Below are 20,510 nucleotides of genomic sequence, written 5' to 3'. Positions count from 1 at the left end.
CAAGATTCAAAAGGAAAAAATTGTAGAGGCTTTGAAGAAAATGAAATCAAGAAGGGTAGTTGGCCCAAATGGTATACCTATCGAGGCTTGGAAATGCTTGGGAGAGAAAGGTTTAGAATGATTGACAAATATTTTTAACAAGATTTGGCGGACAAATAAGATGCCTAATGAGTGGAGGAAGAGTACTTTGGTGACTCTATATAAGAATAAGGGTGATATACAAGATTGCACAAACTATCGTGGTATAAAACTCATGAGTCATACTATGAAACTTTGGGAGAGGGTGATTGAGTCTAGGTTGAGGAAGGTTGTCATGATATCGGAGAATCAATTTGGTTTTATGCCTGAAAGATCAACTATGGAAGCTATACATCTTCTTAGACAACTTATTGAGAGAAATAGAGAGAGGAACAAAGATTTGCATATGGTTTTTATTGATTTGGAGAAGGCATACGATAGAGTACCTAGGGATGTTCTCTGGTAGACAATGATGAAGAAAAGTGTTTCTCTCAAGTACATTAGTATAATTAAAGATATGTATGAAGGAGTAGTAACCAATGGCCGCACTTGTGGAGGGGTGACAACCAATTTTCCTATAACGGTTGGGTTACATCAAGGATCTGCTTTAAGCCCTTTCCTATTTGCTATAGTGATGAATGAGCTTACGAGATCAATTCAAGAAAATATGCCGTGGTGTATGTTGTTTGCTGATGATATTGTTTTGATTGACGAGTCTAGAGCTAGGGTTAATGCTAAGTTAGAATTATGGAGACAGACATTAGAAGCAAGAGGTTTTAAGTTGAGTAAGAGTAAGACAAAATATATAGAATGTCGATTTAGTAAGCAACGAAGTAGTGATGGGAGTGTAGTGAAGCTTGGTGAGCAAGAAATACCGGTGGATGATTGTTTCAAATATTTAGGATCTATCATTCAAAAATATGAAGAAATTGATGGAGATGTAAATCATAGGATAAAGGTTGGGTGGATGAAATGAAAAAGTGCAACTGGAGTGTTGTGCGATCGTAGAATGCCATTGCGGTTGAAGGAAAAGTTTTATAGGACGACTATTAGGCCCGCTTTACTATATGGTACGGAATGTTGGGCTGCCAAGAGACGTCATATTCAAAAAATGAGTGTAGCTGAGATGCATATGCTTAGATGGATGTGTGGAAATACAATAAAAGATAAGATTCGGAACGAGGAGATACGTAAGAAGGTAGGCGTTGCACCCATTGAAAATAAGATAAGAGAGAATCGTTTACGGTGGTTTGGACATATTTGGCGAAGGCCTAATGATGCTCCAGTTAGAAGGATGGAGAAATGTGAAAATATATTAGTTAAAAGAGGTCAGGTAGGCCTAGGAAGACTTGGATGAAGATGATAGGAAAGGATATGAATGCTTTGAACCTCACCGAGGACATGGCATTGGATAAAAATGATTGGAGGAGAAGGATTCATGTGAAAGACCCAAAATGATTTTCTTTGTTTGTTCATATCGTCGACCCCAATTGTTTTGGGATGAAGGCGTAGTAGTTGTTGTTGTTGTATTAAAAATAGCCAACTCAAGTTAATATCATATCGTTTTTTCTGCCTATACGATACATATCAACCGATACAGGCTGATATGCACCAATACTGACAACATCTGCCGGACGCCGTCCTATTAAAAGGGGGGAGGCACGCATGCATAGAAAGCAAGCGATGCACAAGGGCAATGAAGGTGATTCAGAATTCCTAATTCTTAACCAAAGAGTTGGCAATTCTCATTGGATATAAGAGTCACCGGCTATCCAAACGTGGGAACCCACTGTATTATAAAGTAAATAATGAAACAAATTGTTTAATATATTGTGTACCGTGTCATAGTGACACACCATTTAGAGTGCGTGTCATGCATGACACATGTCAAAATGTTTGGTACATATGAATATTATTTTTAATATTTTTAATAGCTTTGTAAATTTTTTTAATAATATTTTAACAAATTTTTTATTTTATAATTTTTATTGCTTAAAATTTTGAAAAAGCCCATCTCACCATCTCCTATTTTTCAAAAAATAATTGAACTTGCATGTCCAAATTGAGTTGCACATCGGGTCATATCCATATGGTTGGGTTCAGGATTAATGACATAGATTTGGGTTTGGATTTAGATTTGGTTGTGGATGTATTGAGCCGAGCTTGACCTAAATCAAGATCTAAACCCAATATTGTATTAGTAGGCTGGATATAGATTGACCTGATAAAGCTGAAACGGTGAAACCTGACCTATTTGCAGCCCTACTTAGGTGCATAGCCACAAATATCAGCAATATTTTTAAAATACTATAAGTTTTTTCTAATATATTGCATCTTTTAAAAAATCAATAAGTCCTCTCAAACATATATTTAATATCACCTATTTTGGAAATACCATGATTCTATCATGATGGTAGCATTCTAGTTATTTTTTGTTTTCTTAAGTTTTCATAGATTTTTTTACTTTTAAATTTTATAGACACTGCATTTCAAGATTTTCGAAACAAAATTTTATTTATTACATGTTCCTCTTTTTTTTTTTTGCCGTGGAAAATCTCAATGGCTATATTTGTGACAGTAAATTCAAATACAATTCCAGATTTTAAGCAGTAGCTATGAATCCAAACCCAGATCTAAACTAGATGCAATGAACTAAAATTGAATCCATATGCAAATTCTATGTCCAGCAAAAGAAGTTGAAAACAAGGATTTTGCATGCAAAAAGTGTAAATGAATTGGATTTGATTAAGATCCGAATACAAGTTTCTATATAAAATTGTTGATCCAAACCAATAAAATAAATGTCCGCTCATATAGGCCTGAACCTGATCCAAATATGCATTCAGATTTGTTTCAAGACCCGTATCCAAGAATAATGTGTCTGATGTGAGTCAGATATATGATATACATCTGATCAATTCTGATCATTTACGTTGCGGCCATGTGGGTGTGTGATGTAAATGGGTCAGACTTCGTTCAGACCTAGGCATTACTTTTTTTTATAGGCAAGCTGGGGTTATACAACCATACCATTGGGATTTGAACTTGGAACGTCCCAACATAAGGTAACGTGCACTCACTGCTCCTACCAGACAACGGGAGACCCGGTTGGTGGACCAATGCATTACTTAATCCGACCTAATCATGTCAAGCTTAATGGGATTCAGACTTAGATCCAGAGCCAAATGCAAAAAGTTAAAATACTGAATTGGGGGCCACTAGAATATGAGGTTAACACTCTAGTATTTATATTCTAGTCGTCCCTGAATCGAGATCCGATTAGCTAATCGGATATATTTTATATGTAACTGGATTAGATTATCCATAGGATTTGGATCCAGATTCGCAGATGCATAAGAATCCTAATCCGAGTTCTACCAAATCAACTAATCAGATTCGGATTTGAACGGATATCCGACCCAAACACGATCCACTGACATCCCTAAATGTGCGAGTCTAATCAAGGGACGAGACAAGCAGACTGCGACAAAGACCTCACAGTTGACACATTAAGGGTAATTTCGGAATATAAATTCACAAGAGGAAAGCAAAAAATAACAGAAGGGTAATTTCGGTACATAAATCTACTCTTGAGGCAACCATGCCTGAACGTCCATAAATTTTCAAAATGACGAAAATGTCTTCCACTATCATTCTTAGGAGAGCTTTTTGTCCTCAAGAAAAAGTGATGCTTGTCAATTGTCTTTGTCATGGGCATTTACGTCAGAGAGCCTGGAACAAAGAGCGCTAATGTGCCGATATTTTCCTTCTTTGAGGGTATTTATGTAATATCAGAAAACCGATACGTCAATCTTTTCCTCCTATTAGGGTATTTCGGTAATATCGAGAACCCAGAAACGGGTCCGCCAACTGAGCGAGTCCAGGCTCGCATTTGAGGAATGATTGAGCGTGGGCCCCACGTCGTCCGGGCACCCACGTGCGCTCGAGCCCCGAAGGAAAGAGATCCAATGAAATTCAAATTTATTTAATTCCATAAAAATCCCCCAGAAATATGTAAATGACTAGGAAAACCCTCTCCCTCCCCTCAAGGAGCGGACCTCTTTTTGCCTCTTGGTATTATGAATTGTTATGGGCCTGTTTTTGTCATCAGCTAAAACGATGACTTCGGCTCACTCAGCAGCCCCTCCAGAGCACTGCATCAAGCTGAGCCGGATAAAGGAGCAGGAAATTACAGAAATAGTATTTCCTTTTTTATTTATGACCAAAATTATCCGAAATGACAAAATTGATAAATTGGCAAATTAAAGAATGCATAAATGATAATAAAACAAGTATTAATTGATAAATTTTTGCCCGACACAATGTGATTGATGCTCTATGTCATTGATGGCGTGAATGAGCCGGATAATGGTAATCAGAATAAGAAGGGGATGATGCAGCCGTTTTCTGCGCCGAGCTAATCGGTTTTTAATGTCGGCGCGCCAGCCATAAATGAAAATTATGGGAAGGAAAACAAAGGAATAGAAGGAAAGGCGTTTTGTTTACTTATTTGGCTGCAGAAACTCTCTAATGCTGACCGGCTCCATTTTTGTGCATGGAGCCGAGCCTGTCGGCCTGCCTTCCCCTCCTCTTCTTCCCTTTCTCTCTGTTCCTGTTGGTTCCTTGAGTTACCATTGCTGGTCTGGCTCATGAAAGGGCTAGTAAGTACGTTGGTTTCTTGGTTTGGTTTGTGGTTACTTGATCTGTTTATATGTGATTTGTTTCTCTTTCTTGGTGTGATTTACACTGGTTTTCTCAGTTATGTTTAGTGTGATCAAAATTTGATCTTCTTTGAGTGGTTGGTGTTTCATGGCATGCGTCTTTTGTTTGAGTTTTGGTGAATCTCTGTTTGTTGGGCAGTCTAGATTCTGTTGTCTGTGTGGTTTTTGTTGATTATTGTGTTGAATTTGCATTGTTTTCTCAAAGATGTGATATTTTCTTTTATTTTTATTTTTCATTTGAGTTCTCCATAGAATGCATTGTTTGGGCCTTTCTTTTTGTTGATGTTTTTGAGTGGTTTATGTTTATTTTTTAATTTTGGTTTTCTGTTTATGTTCTATATGGTCATTGTATTCTTTTGGTTGAAAAATGATCTTTTTTCTCCTTCCATGAAATTATCATCTTTGCCTTTCGTATAGAACGTTGATTGGCTTATTCGTTTCAATTTTCTTAATCTATTTGTGGTTGACACCTTGCTTCCTTTTTTTATTCCATCTCTTTGGTTCATATTCAGCGACAGCCTTAATTAGTTACCAACAACTCTCATGTATATTCAGGAAATTCTGGGCAATGTTTCACATGATCTGATCTTTTATGTTGATGGGTCTAGTGATTATTTAAAAATGTGACCTGTTCCTTTGTCGATCCTAGTCATAGTCATTGATCTACTTTGCCTTTTCATGCTGACAATTTTTTTGATGAATAATAACATATGGTTATACAGTTCATTTGGTCATTGTCACTTTGTTGATTTCCTTTGCACTGTTACTGTTTTACAGGTTCTGTTGGTACTTTTGGTTCTAAGCCATGGTGTAAATGGCAGTGAAGGAAGGAGTAAGAGTGCTTACTCTTCTGTGTTGCAGAAATCTGATGGCTGGCAGTGTCAATACAACAGAATTTTGAGACCCAGACCTCACAGTGTATCAATTTTGGAGTTTGGAGCAGTTGGGGATGGGATCGCATTGAACACATTGGCGTTCCAGAATGCCATCTTCTACCTCAAGTCATTTGCGGATAAGGGTGGTGCTCAGCTCTATGTGCCTGCAGGAAAATGGCTGACAGGGAGCTTCAATCTCACCAGCCATCTCACACTGTTCTTAGACAGAAATGCGGTCATCCTAGGATCACAGGTCTGTGTCAATTTTCTCTCTGGCATTCTGTGTCTGTTTTGGTTCTGTAATTTCAATTATTCGTTGTCTAATTGCTCTAGAATATATTACCTAATGATTGCCTGGAGATTATTCACGTTTTTAGCTGTATTGGGACAATAATTGGGGCTCCAGTTGGGTTGCTCATCCTTCTGGCCTAGCTACTTGTTAGTTTGGTCGATGGCAAAATTTAGTATGAAGTCACCATCGTGAAGTGATGACAATTAACTATGAAGCGTTCTGTTCTTTGTCAGCTTCGGTTTGTAACTTTTTAGATTACTTGTATTGGTTGTTTAAGCATGTCTTTCATCTTTCTAAAGAGTTATTATTGATAACAGCATGGTTGTCTCAGAATAGTCGAAGCACAATATGAGATTTAGGCCTAACAAGTGTAATTCATTAGTGTTACTATGATTAGCCGTCCAAGGTGGTTGGTGGTGGGGATTATCGTGCTTTTCCTGATTTAATATGGTAGATCAATTTGGAATTAGCAACTATAGTTACAGGAATGCCTGGGACTCAAAAATTCATTGATGGCATCCCTTTGAAATTTGGATGGGCTGATTCTTGCAATCACATGCTGATATATCTCCATGATTAAAATTTCCTTGTTTGTACGTGCAGGAAGCATCTCACTGGCCTGTCCTTGAACCTTTGCCTTCATATGGTCGAGGGCTGGACGTCGCAGGTGGAAGGCACAGCAGTTTGATCAATGGATACAAATTGAAAGATGTGGTGATTACAGGCATGTTTATTGTTTGTTTGTCTGTCTGTCTTTAGTTTAGCTTTAAAATCAGGAATTCAGTGAGCTGGATTTCAAAACTACACCATGAGTGTCCAGGAGCTAGAATAAACCACTCTAATTCACCGACCTGTTTGAGCATTGAAATGCCTGAATCATTGTTGGAAGCTTGAGGTTTTGTTGACTCAACTGAGTTGTGCCTTGAGCTAAAGATTGATGCTGTGCTTAGTATTGGAAGTTGATGATTTGATTTATCTGAATTCTACACTTACAGAAGATTGTTTCTACAATTTTTTTTTAAACAAACTGTGTTTCATGCACATGGAATGAACTCTCTCTCTAGATAACTGTCTAATTATATTTATTTTAGTGAATTTGAGTAGATTTCTTATATTAATTTCAACAGGTGACAATGGCACTATTGATGGCCAAGGTGCTATATGGTGGGAGGCACTTCATTCTCATTCCTTGAACTGTAGCCGCCCTCATCTTGTTGAAATCACGAGCTCTGATGACATTGTTATTTCAAACCTGACATTCATAAATTCCCCTGCTTATGGCATCCATCCAGTCTATACCCGGTAGGGAAGCCAGAATCATGCGGTGCTCAAAGTTTCTTCCCTGTTCTCGGCCAATTTCAATGTTCAAAACCAAGTTTAAAGAAAGGAAAATAAAGAAAATAAATTATTACTAAATTCTATGCATCTTATCTATTTATCCTTGATCCTTAATTGGAAAACGATCACTGATAAGTTCTTAAAATCCCACAGAATTCTTCATTGATCCTTTTATCATGTACAGCAATGTGCAGGTTCAGAATGTAACGGTCCATGCTCCACCAGATTCACCTTATACAGATGGTATAGTTCCAGGTTAGAAATTGTTCGCAATATTTCCCCTTTCCCTTTTTATTTGTTTTTTTCCTCATCTATTTTTCTTAGTGCTTCGGGAGTTAAAGACATATTAGTCTGGGAGCCATGTAAGCTTCTTGCACACATTGGATAATCTACTTATATCAATAGTTTTTTCTTTAATAGATTTAGTAAAATTTCACAATTTATTAACCCAAAATTGTTTTCTTTTAGGCTATTTGTGGGATTGTGGGAGCCCGGAGTTGGAGGAAGTTTATGGAATTGAAAAGTGAAACCTTTCAGTTCCTAGAATTGGCAATACAACCTCTAGACAGTATCTGATATATCTGTTTTTTGGTACAAATACAAAGGAGTAAAAGCCTCAACTAGCTCATTGATTCCTCTGATGTGTTCTTAATTCACTTCTCTGAAGCAACCATTTCAAGAATAGTTCGACCCAATTCCAACCCAATTCTTCAATTCCTGCCTTAACTACCAGTTCCCAAGCAGGGCCTTAAGTTGAGCAGATATTTTTTTATTTCATAAATTTAAAATTCTGTGTCAAAAAAGAATGTTGTAAAACTTCAAGTTCTTTTTCTGATAGAGGCCTATAAATTGTAGTAGATGAAGGAATAGATTTGGTAAAAAATGCCAATGAAATGATAACCATGTTCTTCCACGGGGTTGGGGTTCTCCTTGCATTGTCAAGCATCATACACCAGATCCACAATTTTAGACACAATATGCTTAGAATTGTGGAGTCCGACAAGTTAATAATGCATGTTATGGGCTTTTGCTGTTAGAAGATGTTTTGAAGAATTAGCTTGCAATTAAAACAGTACTTAATATAGAAATAAATAACTTACCTTTATAGCTTGGGGGCTTACTGTTGAAGATTGTCTGCCCTCATTATGATAGTGATATTGAATGCAGAAATACTTCCTAATGATGCTGTCTTAGAGATAAAAAAAAATATTGAAGCATTTTACATAAAAGTTCAACATAAGATGCTGAAAATTCAGTAGTTTAGACTTTGATTAAGGAATGTGGAGAGATTACAGTAAACAAAAGCCTCATATTTGGTATGCAAGGGTAAATCCATAATAAATGGCATACAACAAATTATATGATGCAGAGGAAAAGCAAGTCTACAATGCAGGACAAGGCTGCAAGGGAATATGCCACTAACACCTCTTTGATGATGCTGACTTTGATTAAGATGCTGAAAATTCAGTGTTTTAGACTTTGATTAAGGAATGTGGAGAGATTACAGTAAACAAAAACTTTATATTTGGTATGCATAAGTAAATCCATCATAAATGACATACAACAAATTATGATGCAGAGGAAATGCAAGTCTACAATGCAGGACAGGACTGCAAGGGAATATGCCACTAACACCTCTTTGATGATGCTGACTTTGGATACTAGGTGCTTTTTAAAGTGTACATGTAAATTGCTATCCCCATGCTTCCGATTTGGTATTTTCTATACATATGACCAACCATGAAAAAATAAATGAGAGACATAGAGAGATACATTAAAAGTCTTGTCTGAAAGAAGCTGTTGGATTCAAGTCTGGGCCCTCTGATCTTTTTCTGTAAATCAAATAAAAGTAAAAGTGTTTTTTCTGATCCTTTGTTCCTTGGCAATCCTTTGCCCTAAATTTACATGGGATGCAGTCTTTGTAGCAGGTATCACAGGGGGGAGTCCAGTAGCTCTGTTCTTAAGTCTCAAATGTTTAGAAACCTATATACCATAATGCTTATTCATTATATGCAATCAGCAAGGGGGAGTCCAGTAGCTTTATTGTTTCATGCTACCAAACAGTAGAATCTTCTGATAACTGTTTAACAAATTCAGACATATTTGTGTTGTTACTTGTTAGTGGTAATAGATGTTGGACTGAGCTTTAGATTGTCCTGCAACATGGATGTGTTGAATGCCATTCTGAACCTATTGATATGTTGATAGATTTGGTGATTGAGCAAGCCTATTAGTGGCTTGATAGTAACTTGCAGATCCAGGCAAATATAAAGGGGTTCCTGGCCATTCAGACCAGAGGAGAGTCTATAGACGAGTATATACATGAAATGTAACAGATTAAAACATGGACCAGAATTTAAGGTCAACCAGTATATGGATGATAATGTTGTTAATCTGTATCATAATTTACACAACATCATGCTTCTGCCAATAAAAAAAGCCTTCTTCAAGTAATATTCTTATTCCTCTCAAGTTCATTGAAGCATTGAACTGTGCTCAACATAGTTATTTTTATCACATGCTGATGTAATCCATTTTTTTTTGGTGCAGATTCTTGTGTGAATATGTGCATTGAGGACAGCCTTGTTAGTGTCGGCCATGATGCAATTGTGCTCAAGAGTGGATGGGATGAGTATGGAATTTCTTATGGAAAGCCCGCTTCAGAAATCCACATTCGGCGTGTTTTCCTGCAATCTCCTTTTGCTTCTGCCTTTGCATTAGGTAGTGAGATGTCAGGCGGCATTTATCAGATACATGTGGAAAATGCCCACATTTGTAATTCTCGCAATGGCATCAAAATTAAAACAACCCAAGGCAGAGGTGGTTACATCAAGGATATTTTTATCTCTGATGTTGAAATGGAAAATGTGGAAGTGGCTTTTAGGTTTACCGGTCATTCAGGCAGGCACCTAGATCACTATGATCCTTTAGCTTTTCCTGCTGTTGGTCATGTTACTGTGACCAATGTGGTTGGGACTAATATCAGCATGGCTGGTGAACTTGATGGGATTCAGCAGGCACAATTTACACCAATTTGTTTTTCAGATGTTAACATGGATCTTGCATCTGGAACTTCTGTTTCATGGGTATGTTCCAATGTAATGGGCTTCTCTGATTCTGTTTTTCCTGAACCATGTCCAGCTCTCCAAAACCAAATCTCCAATTCAACATCACTCTGCTACTATCCTTCAGGAGTTGATGGTTACCCTCAGTCTTCTTGAACCCTTTTCTTTCCCCCTGTTCTCAGCCTATTTGTATCATGAGTCCATTGAATTTCAATTGTTCGCATTCTCTTCTCTATGCTTGTTAATTTTTTCTCATGTTAATAAAGTCCCTCATCCTTCTTCCTTTCCTTCTGTTACCCATGTCATTACTCTCTCTCTCTCTCTGGTGTATATGTTTCGGTGCCATGTTAGCATGGCCATTGAATAGCATTGTTGATGTGATTGATGAGGTGATAGAGATCTAGTAGTGGCTTGTGTCAGGGCAGCCATCTGGTCATATCTGTGTAGTGTACAGTTTCATTTCTTTGATTCATCTGTAAGCAAATTTTTGACTGTTTGGATTTAGCCATGTTATTGATGCTTAGCTCATTTGCAGTTTCTTTTTACTGTGTACCTCTTTTTTCCATAACCAATTCACATAGTCATCTCATATTGAGAGTGAGAGAGAGAGAGTCTTTGTATGTACTTAATTGTTGACTGCTAATCGTGGATATCAACAGTGAGTTTTTTTTATATGTATTTAATTGCTTGCTACTATCATGGATGTCATCGGTTACTACAGCTTGATTCATTGTCTCCTGTTATAAAGATTAAAGAGACAATGGGTTTGTGGTGGTACCTTGCTTGATTGAAAGGGCCACTTTGGCATTCATTTTGGGCCATTTGTTGCATGACACGTTTCCTTAATGCTGCTCCATTCTTTGGCAATAATTGCTAGATTCCATTGGCTCCGACTTTTAGGACACTGGGACATGATGAGGACACTAGACACGCTATTCTGGTATAATTGAGGCTCTGTTTGGTAGCCTGTGTTTAAGAGGAGATGAGAGGGGTGATGGGAATGGAGATGAAAATGAACTCTGCTTGTCTGGTAGGAGCAGCTAGTACCAGTCACCTTTGTGTCGGGATGTTGCAGGTTCAAAACGCAATGATATACCTAACATGCTTGTCTTTCAAAAAGAAAAAAGAAAATGGGAGATGAGGCTGGAGTTGCTAACATGCTTGTCGGGATGTAATTGAAAATGACCAAAACAGTGTTCCCAAACTCTCAAAACAGTGTTCCCAAACACCTGTGAAGGTTGGTGGTATTAATTATACCCTCATTAAATACCATCTCTACTATCATTTTCTCTCACCTCTGACAAAAAAAAACTTATTGTTTGAAGCAGCATGCCTATTAGTGTGCTTGGTTATCTTAAGGAGACTCTATTTCCATGTAGAAGGTTGGTTTCTTTTGATGGTGGTCAGGTTGCAACTGCACTCATTTAAGCTTTGTGTGTAAACCTGTAGAAGGTGGTGTTGCAATTGGTTCACGGAGTTTCCATAACCATCCGCCATTTGAGTGCACTTGTATTTGTCAAATCAGGGAGAGAGGTTGGGAGTTTGTGCTTCCGTCTTCCAAATCCAGCTACATCTTGGAGAGGATGTAGTCGCCAAATCCAGTGGCTCAAGCGTTCAATATTTGGTCTTCCCATCTCACAAGGTCCTCTCATAATTAAATATTTATTTCAGTTTTTAGCTTTCAAATCTTGGGAGAACATATCAGATGATCCGTTAAATTATTTTAAGAAAGTGATTTGACATCTTCACCGTCCATTGCAGGAAAGACCCCACAGTCTTTATGCAATTTGTGGACAGTGAGTTAAAGTGATTTGGCAGATTTAAAGTGATTTGTATGATCACCTGATCTGCTCTCAAATCTTGGGCTTAAAAAATTCAAAGATTTGGCATTCAACACTAAATATAGGTTAGCTGCAATGTGAATGCACTTTATCTGCCCTTCTTTTGATATCTCTAATAACATGTTCTTCGCTTTTGAAAGCTAGATTTACATGAGGTGCATGATGCATAGCTAAGAAAAACACATGCTATTGTGTAAATCACTAAACAAAAATACCTCCTTATGAGCACCAACCACTTCCTTCTTTTTTTTTTTGGCCATGCCGGTGGCTTCATTTAATCAAGTTTTCTATTATGGGACATTGACAATTAATTTTCTTATATATATTGTGTTTGCATTACATTTTTATCATGATTTTAATGATTTTCAAATTTTTCCTATGCATCCATATCGTTTGTTAATCTTATATCTTTAAAATTTTTTAAAATCTAAGCATGTATAATTTTTCAGTTTATCATGAGATTTCCCCTTTATTGGATAGAATTTTGATATGGTGATTGGTAAATATGTTTACGACAAAGGTAACATTTTGGATAGTTTTAGAGGGCATCGTACTGTTGGCCTTAGTGGGTGACCACCTCTTTGCGTTGCCTCTAACCTACCAACGATATGGTTTTGAGCTTGAACTGGATCAATTTATCCAGGCCTACCATCCAAATCCAATGTGAAATATTTTGAAAATGGACCAATTAGTAGTTAGTTGGCCTATCCATTCAGATCTTACTTTTTTGGGTCCGTTCCTTGCATGGTCCAGACAAAAACACAACTCTTTTTTTTTTTTTTAAAGGCAAGCTGGAGTTAGTCAGATCCCTACTAGATATCTCTTAAGCCCCATGTGGTTGAGGGATTCGATCATGAGCCTTCATCTTGCCACAGGAGCCCCATGTGGTTTGGGGCTGCTTTACCCGGGCTTGCTAACCAAACCAGGAAAAAGAAATTAAACCACGCAACTTATTAGCTGCTCACAGAAAGTTGATTAATGTTTTAGTTATTATGTTTAGTCACCTGCTTAGTAATCCAAAAATTTTCATTCCAAAATGCATACGAAAAATCAATGTCATAAGTCTTCTTTTAACTAAGAAATATTTCATGATATTTTGAAAGTTTTAGGCTTTTTGAGATATCTAAAAAAATATTAGAATCTATAAAACATAGAAATATATAAAATACAACAATATAAAAATGGGAATATTATAAGATTACTATTTTTTCAATTGCATTTATATATATCAATAAAAATGTTATTATTGAAATAAGTGTTATTTAAAAAAAATATCATAATTTTCAATATTAAATCAGCCCCTAAATTACGATAGCATAATGAAAAAAAAACAATTCACTGTGTCTGGTTTCTGCTATTTGAACCGGTACCCGGATCTGGTTCTGCCAAAGTTGGGTCAGGTAGGACACCAACCAAGACTCATCACCAGCAGCACCCCAAAGTCTGATCCGGGTTCAGACCAACACAGACACGGGATCTTGATCAGGTTAGACCAGGACTTTTCGGGTAAGATCTGGACCCGTAAATTGAACCTTCGCATAGTAAAAATTTCATTGTGTTTGGTTTCTGCTATCCGAACCAATACCCGGATCTGATCCTGCCAAAAGTCAGGACAGGTAGGGCACTGACCAGGAGTCATCACCAGCACCCCAAAGTCGGATCCGGGTTCAGATCAACACAGACACGGGATCCTGTTCAGGTTAGACCCGAACTTTTTGGGTAAGATCTGGATCCGTAAATTGAACCTTCGCATAGTAAAAAATTCATTATGTATGGTTTCTGCTATCCGAACCAATACCCGGATCTGATCCTGCCCAAAGTCAGGACAGGTAGGACACAGACCAGGACCAAGACCAGGACTCGTCACCAGCACCTCAAAGTCGGATCTGGGTTCAGATAAACACAGACACAGGATCCTGATCTGGTTCGAACCAAAATATTTCTGGCAAGATCCGGACCCGAATCTTCTCTCGGCAAGATGGGAAGAAAGAGGCGACGAGGGACTAAACCCTAAATTTTTATCTTCTCGTTCCTCTCCCTTTTTTCTGACGATTTCTTCGTCATCTCTTCATTTCATTCATCGTCAATCCGAGAAAATTTCTAGGGTTTTGGTTTCAATCTTTCTTGCAGGGTTGAATGTCGTCTCCGATTCTCGATTCTGTTTCGAAAGAGATCAGAAGAGGTGAAATTGTTGCAGTGAGGCAGCGATCGCGTTCGCCATTTTTGCTAGAATCGTTAAAGTTTCCCGAGGGAATTTGGGGGTGTAAGAGAGGGAGTTGAATGGCTAATAGAACTGATCCGACGGCCAAGAGCATCCACGTAACGAACCCTCAGAATCTCGTCGAGAAGGTTTTGAGGTCGAAGATCTATCAGAACACCTACTGGAAGGAGCAATGCTTCGGCCTCACCGCGGAAACCCTCGTCGACATGGCCATGGAGTTGGACCATTTCGGCGGAACGTATGGTGGGAACAGGAAGGCGACTCCTTTTATGTGTTTGGTGATGAAGATGCTTTAGATCCAGTCGGAGAAGGAAATCGTCGTCGAATTCGTCAAGAACGAAGATTATAAGTAAATGCCCCAACTTGCTTTTTTTTTTTGCTTTGTTCACTTGTTGTTATTATTATTTTTCTTTCCTGGGATCTATAGAGGTTTTGCATTTCTCGTTTCATTGATTTTAAGGGTTTTCCTCTTGTAGTGAATGGTTGGCTTTGTTTGTCTTCTAATGCAATTGCTAATGGTGAAATGAATGTATAATTGATGCTTCGCCTTCTCTTCTATTCCGAAACAGAAAAAGTGTGGTCCGGTGGCAGGAGCAACGCGCGTGTGTGCACGCTCACAGTGAACTCGAATAACTCATCCTTTCATTTTTTGATTCACTTTTGCTTTTTTGGGATTGTTTACCGGTTTATTTACGTGCTTCAAAGAAGAAATTGTCTATTTATTTTTTTGCTTATCTTTTTTGGAACAGATATGTTCGGATATTAAGGGCGTTTTATTTGCGGCTGGTGGATAAAGCAACTGATGCCTACCAATATCTCGAGCCTTTATATAATGATTATCGGAAATTGAGGTTCAAATTATCAGATGGAAGTAAGTATGCCGAAGGGTCTTGATGAGAAATTTGGTTTACATATTTGTTTACCTTTGCAAGCTTGTTTATTTGGACATGCACCCGTGCGTGAAGTTGTCTTTTGATGTTTTCTCGGGGTTGAACTAACTTTATCGAGTTCATGTCTTTCCATTGTTTATCAGGTTTCGCTTTGAACCACGTTGATGAGTTTATCGACGAGCTTCTTACAAAAGACTACTCTTGTGACGTTGTTCTTCCACGTGTTCTGAAAAGGTGATTTCTCTAAAGATGCATCTCTTTCCTGAATCTGAAAATGTACTTAAAGCTTATTTATGCACCTTTTTTCCTTCATGTCAATTCCGGCATAGCACGTACGTTTGAGAGGTTTTGAATTTGTTAGTGCGTTGGCTGAGTAAACATTAGCTTATTCATCCCAAGCATGAATGCCTTATGCTACTAGAATAATGGCGTCTTATGGGATTAATAATGTGTTCAAGGTGCACAAACTGGGTGTGTTTTGCTACGGATTCCCCTTTCCTTTTGGCCTCTAACAGTGCCTGTCTAACCATTGATGATGCTTGTAACATCCACTGAAGCTTGTTCCATGTGAATACATGATACCACAACCATCAAACTTGTGTATAGTTCCTTCTCTCTCTCTCTCTCTCCACTTTACAGAGATGGGCACAGTAGAACTTCTCATTGATGTAGGACCAAATGAGTTTATTCTCATTCTTTAGTTCCATATTGATGAGCAAGGGTGATTGCCAGGGGCCCATTTTACTACAGAAACATGAGCATGTAGATGCGTTTATCATCATCTATTTACTAGAAAACATGCTTTGGATTAAATTGTTTTGATGTTGTGACCGTTGATCTTTAGGTTTTTTTGAAAACCTGTCTTAACATAAGAAATTCCTCGTCTAATGGATGATCTCCACTAAAATTTTTACAGCTGCAGGGTTTGATTTACAAGACATGCAATAAAACATAAAAAAGTAACATGGTCTATACCAGTCCATACTCAGATTGGATAAATATGTCACCTGGGTACGGGTACGGGTATGGAGGGTACGTCACGGCAATTCCAAAAAATGTGGGTACCGGGATATGGCTAAATATATACTAAAAAATATATATTATATTATCTAAAATATACTGAAAATATATATTATATATCTAAAATATATATTATTTATTTAAAATATAATGCATAATATAATATAATATATGACACGACAAATGCCATGTCTAGGTACCAGTACTCGTGTCGACACGGGTACAGCACCCAAGGTTCCGTGTTGCGGTAATATAGTGTGCATGCTATGTCACCTGGGCACGGGTGCGGGTATGACACTGCAATTCCAAAAAATGTGTGGGGGCACTGCTAAATATATACTGAAAAATATATATTATATATCTAAAATATACTGAAAACATATATTATATATCTAAAATATACTGAAAATATATTATATATCTAAAATATATATTATATATTTAAAATATAATACATAATATAATATAATATAGGACACAGTAAATGCCGTGTCCAGGTTCCAGTACCCGTGTCGACACGGGTACAGTACCCAAGGTGCCATGTCGCGGTATCATAGTGTGCATGCAAATGTATACTCCGACTCTTCTTTCTTTGATATTTTTATTGTAGAACGAGCTGTTAATATGTCTATCTCATAATATTCCTAGAATGCGTATGCATACTTTTCCATTCTTACCATGATTTTTCTTTTTCTAGGAGTCCTAGATTCACAAATACAAATACTGTTGTGACCCTTACTGCAATATTATTATCCAAGTTTAAATATCATGGTATTCTGTTTTCTCAGATCCTGTAGCTTCAGTAGAATAAACAGAAGAATAAATTCCACATTGTTAAACCAATATTGAACTGAATTACTTGGTCTTTAATGGCTCTTAATATTCTTGAGAAAAGGAAATGAAGCAGTAAAATTCTAAAACTATGTCTACTGCAAAATTTTGAATAAACAAGACTCATATCCATAGTTTCTCAAGTTCCTGAAAATTCCAAAATTTTGGGATGGATTATTATGTTCACCCATGATCAGTGACATAAGGAGCTGTTTGGATTGGATAACACTTTTCTTAAGGCGTTGAGTAGATGGCGATATAGTATGCTTAGTGAGATTGTTAATCAAAACATTCCAATTCACTTAGAATTGGACAGAGATATTTTCTGCATTGCCAAAAAATATCTTTAGAGGCTCGGTAATAGCCTATTCTTTTACACTCAGGTCACCATCCACCTATGGTATTTGGATAATCTTGTCTGTGATTTGTCTGATTGCAGGTTCTGTTTTGCAATTGGTTTTCAATGGTTGATGCTTTAATAGGAACTGACAGTGCATCAGCCCTTCCATATGGGCGGGCTTTGGTTAAAAAATGAGTTTATAAAGATGATAAAAATTAATATCCAGTGAGATAAGCAAGACAACTAAAGTCCTAACTATTTACTTAAATAAAAAACATTCTAATAAAAATAATTAAGCAAATGATTACCTCAATTAGAAAAAACAGTAGAAAAGAATGAATTATCTGTTCATTTGTTTCTACCAAGTGAGATCATAATGTTTGGAAATGGATTGAGCACCTTCTAGGAAATATAGGAATATGGTTGATATATGAGAATTGAGGAGGGGCGTGGCTTTTAGAATCCTAAAAGCAACCGATTGGCTAGGGGTGCGTAACATATTTTTTATATTAATGACAAAATAAAAAGAAATTAAAAATTCCTTAAAATGTCTTTTAAAATGCCATGTAAATGTCTAAAATGTTATAAAAGTACATGACCCCTGCTTCTACTTTTATATGATGTATGCTAATGAGTTTGTTATGTGGTCTATCACAAGGACAGATGGACTCTGGAATCAGCAGGGCAATTAGAACCGAGAAGTGCTCTGGAAGATGATTTTGAGGAGGAAGAAGAAAAGGACGAGGATGATCATGCCTTAGAAAATGGGGCAAATGATAAGGTCAGCCTTAGTTATTCATTTTGTAGCTCCATCTAACCACTTGGTTTTTTAGATGAGAATTGGCCTCTCCTTATATTTGTGTTTTTCTTTCTGTAGGAATATTGTCGGGAAAGGAGTCCTTTGAGGGACAGAGATAGGGACAAAAAACGTGATCGACACAGGTAAATATCCAGGTTTATTATGAGCTGATTATTATTATCACACCATTGAGTTTTGTTCAGTCTACATGGTTTTGGCGTTGCAAATCTTGCTAATTGTTCATTTCATAAGATTTTCTTGGCTATTCAATTGCTTAACCATTTCTATTTCATGTGCATGATGTTTAGTCATGATATTGACTTCCTTTACTGTCGAGGAGGCTGTCTGGATCTCCCTTTCCCTTCCCTAATGTTTTCCTCATTGTTTCATGATCTCTGTCCAAGATTCAAATCCATAAGCGTATATCTAACTCTGGCCCTTTCAAGAAACCTAAACTTTAGAATACAATATGTTTTTTAAACCCTTGCCTAGTTATAACCTATCATGATTTTTCATCATACTGTTCCAATTTCTTAAGATTCTTCTTGAAATAATGGAAACTTTTGAATTTCTTTTTTATTTGATTTCCCTTTTTTTTTTAAATTTTATTTGAGTGCTTCATTTTTTTTGTGTTTCCCTGAATTGGAACTTTCTAAGACAGTTGCTGCTTGCTATAAAATTCTCCATTAATGCCACTGGTTACATACATGTGGAATAGGTGCCTAAGGTTGACATTGATTTTGAAATTTCTTTTTTGATGTTGAATTTAAAATTGTTTGATAGCTTGATGATGGTCTTTGGATTTTGTTCAGATATTGGCAATAATAGCACTCATATTGTTTTATCATGCTTAAGGTCTTCCAATTTCATTTGTTTTGAACAAAAGGTTACATATGCAATGGAATTAAAATTGTTATGTGCTCATTGATTTACCGTTATTATCCTAAATGGCTGCTAAAACATGCACACACACATGCATTATATATGCATAGCCCTTCATATGTAACTAAGCATTTTTGTGTCTTCTGTATAGTTGGAAACCTTTTGGTTAAGCAGTGCCTTGTATTCAAGGTCATGTCACTGCTATTGGCATATCAGGCCTTTAGCAGAGTGAATGTTTCCTAAAAAAAATCATGATGACTCGGACAGGTTTCTCTGCACTGGTAGTGTGCAGTGAGAAGTATGACGGGTCATACACTCCCTTTGTTTAATCTTTATACCAGGTTTCGACCTTTTCATGATTGAGGTGAATTATTGCATTTATGTGAACTTAAGTTTACTAGTTCTGCTTGTTTGCCTCGTGTATCTATATTCTTGTTCCTGGTCTTTAATTGTCACATTGGTTTTCCCGCTTTGTTTTCTGTGTGGGTTCTAAACTCTAGGTTGCCATTATTTTCATATATTCTTTTTATGGCATTCCCTTAACAGAGATTGCTATGAGCGAGATTATGAACGGGAACGTGATCGCCATCATGGAAGAGGGAGAGAGAGAGAGACAGGGACAAAGAAAGAGATAGGGACAGGGCGAGGGAGAGGCATCACAGGGGTCGCCTTAGGGATGAAAAGGATTATGGCCGAGATAGAGATGGTAGAGATCACAGGAGAAACCGAGACAAGGAGAGGCGCAAGAAGCCGGAGCAGGAGTTGAGATCGGAAGGAACATGAAAGAGATGGAGAGCACAGGAAGAGATGTCACAGTCCCAGCCCTCAGTGACGGAGGCGGTCAGATGCTCTTGATGAGAATGATGGCCGTGAGGAGCAGAAGAAGAAAGAAAAGAAAGAGGATGCAGGTGATGGCACCGACCACCCTGACCCTGAGATTGCCGAGGCGAACCGCCTTAGAGCCTCTCTGGGATTGAAGCCCTTAAGAGTGTGATGTCCGCAACGAGGCCTTGATGAGAGTGACAAAAGAGACAAATGAAGAAGCGGGGAGATGGCACCAACCGCCCTGAGCCTGTGATTCCAAAGGCGTTTTGAAGCCTGTCAGACCTTGTGGTGTCATCTGCTTTGTAGTGTTTGTATCATTCCTAACGAGGTCTGGAATATTCATTATAGTGTTGTCTTTGCCTTTGAGTGCCTGTATGAAGTGTATTGTGTGTTGATCACCTACTTTTAGTATTACATGTTAGGTTGTAGAACAATATAATGCTGCCTAAGCTTTAATACGTCAGATGCAATAACTTATGGTACTCGGATTTCTTGTTCGCTATGGTATGGATTCTATGAAGCATGCATATCAAATCCAACACTTGATCATTG

At 37.5% G+C, this 20,510-nt stretch overlaps 1 protein-coding gene and 1 pseudogene across 2 annotated transcripts; both read left to right on the top strand.

Annotated features, from left to right (window-relative positions):
• The first annotated feature begins 4,137 nt into the window (after positions 1-4,137).
• LOC149846156 (putative polygalacturonase) lies at positions 4,138-10,848 on the top strand. Its single transcript, XM_089990541.1, has 6 exons — positions 4,138-4,218; positions 5,517-5,867; positions 6,510-6,630; positions 7,034-7,208; positions 7,429-7,499; positions 9,795-10,848. Exons 1-6 carry the CDS (start codon positions 4,138-4,140, stop codon positions 10,463-10,465), a joined length of 1,470 nt encoding a protein of 489 aa, XP_089846667.1. The 3' UTR covers positions 10,466-10,848.
• A 3,332-nt stretch (positions 10,849-14,180) lies between these two features.
• On the top strand, positions 14,181-20,430 carry LOC149846155 (pre-mRNA-splicing factor 38-like; annotated as a pseudogene). The gene is made up of 6 exons (XR_016430258.1): positions 14,181-14,720; positions 15,121-15,242; positions 15,405-15,495; positions 18,116-18,233; positions 18,330-18,394; positions 19,680-20,430. The product of XR_016430258.1 is annotated as a pre-mRNA-splicing factor 38-like (transcript).
• The last annotated feature ends 80 nt before the right edge of the window (positions 20,431-20,510 follow it).

The sequence above is a fragment of the Nuphar pumila genome, chromosome 2 (assembly GCF_984573655.1).
Source record: "Nuphar pumila chromosome 2, dmNupPumi1.hap1.1, whole genome shotgun sequence".
In the NCBI taxonomy this organism is placed as follows: Eukaryota; Viridiplantae; Streptophyta; class Magnoliopsida; order Nymphaeales; family Nymphaeaceae; genus Nuphar; species Nuphar pumila.
Note: the sequence above shows the minus strand (reverse complement) of the source record. Positions and strands in the feature narration are given on the sequence as shown.

Excerpts from the sequence above, each read along its gene's own strand:
- LOC149846156 (XM_089990541.1), top strand. The coding sequence starts at position 4,138 with ATGACTTCGGCTCACTCAGCAGCCCCTCCAGAGCACTGCATCAAGCTG. Across the intron at positions 4,219-5,516 it reads AGCAGGAAATTACAGAAATA|GTTCTGTTGGTACTTTTGGT; the intron begins GTATTTCCTTTT and ends ACTGTTTTACAG. Across the intron at positions 5,868-6,509 it reads CGGTCATCCTAGGATCACAG|GAAGCATCTCACTGGCCTGT; the intron begins GTCTGTGTCAAT and ends TTGTACGTGCAG.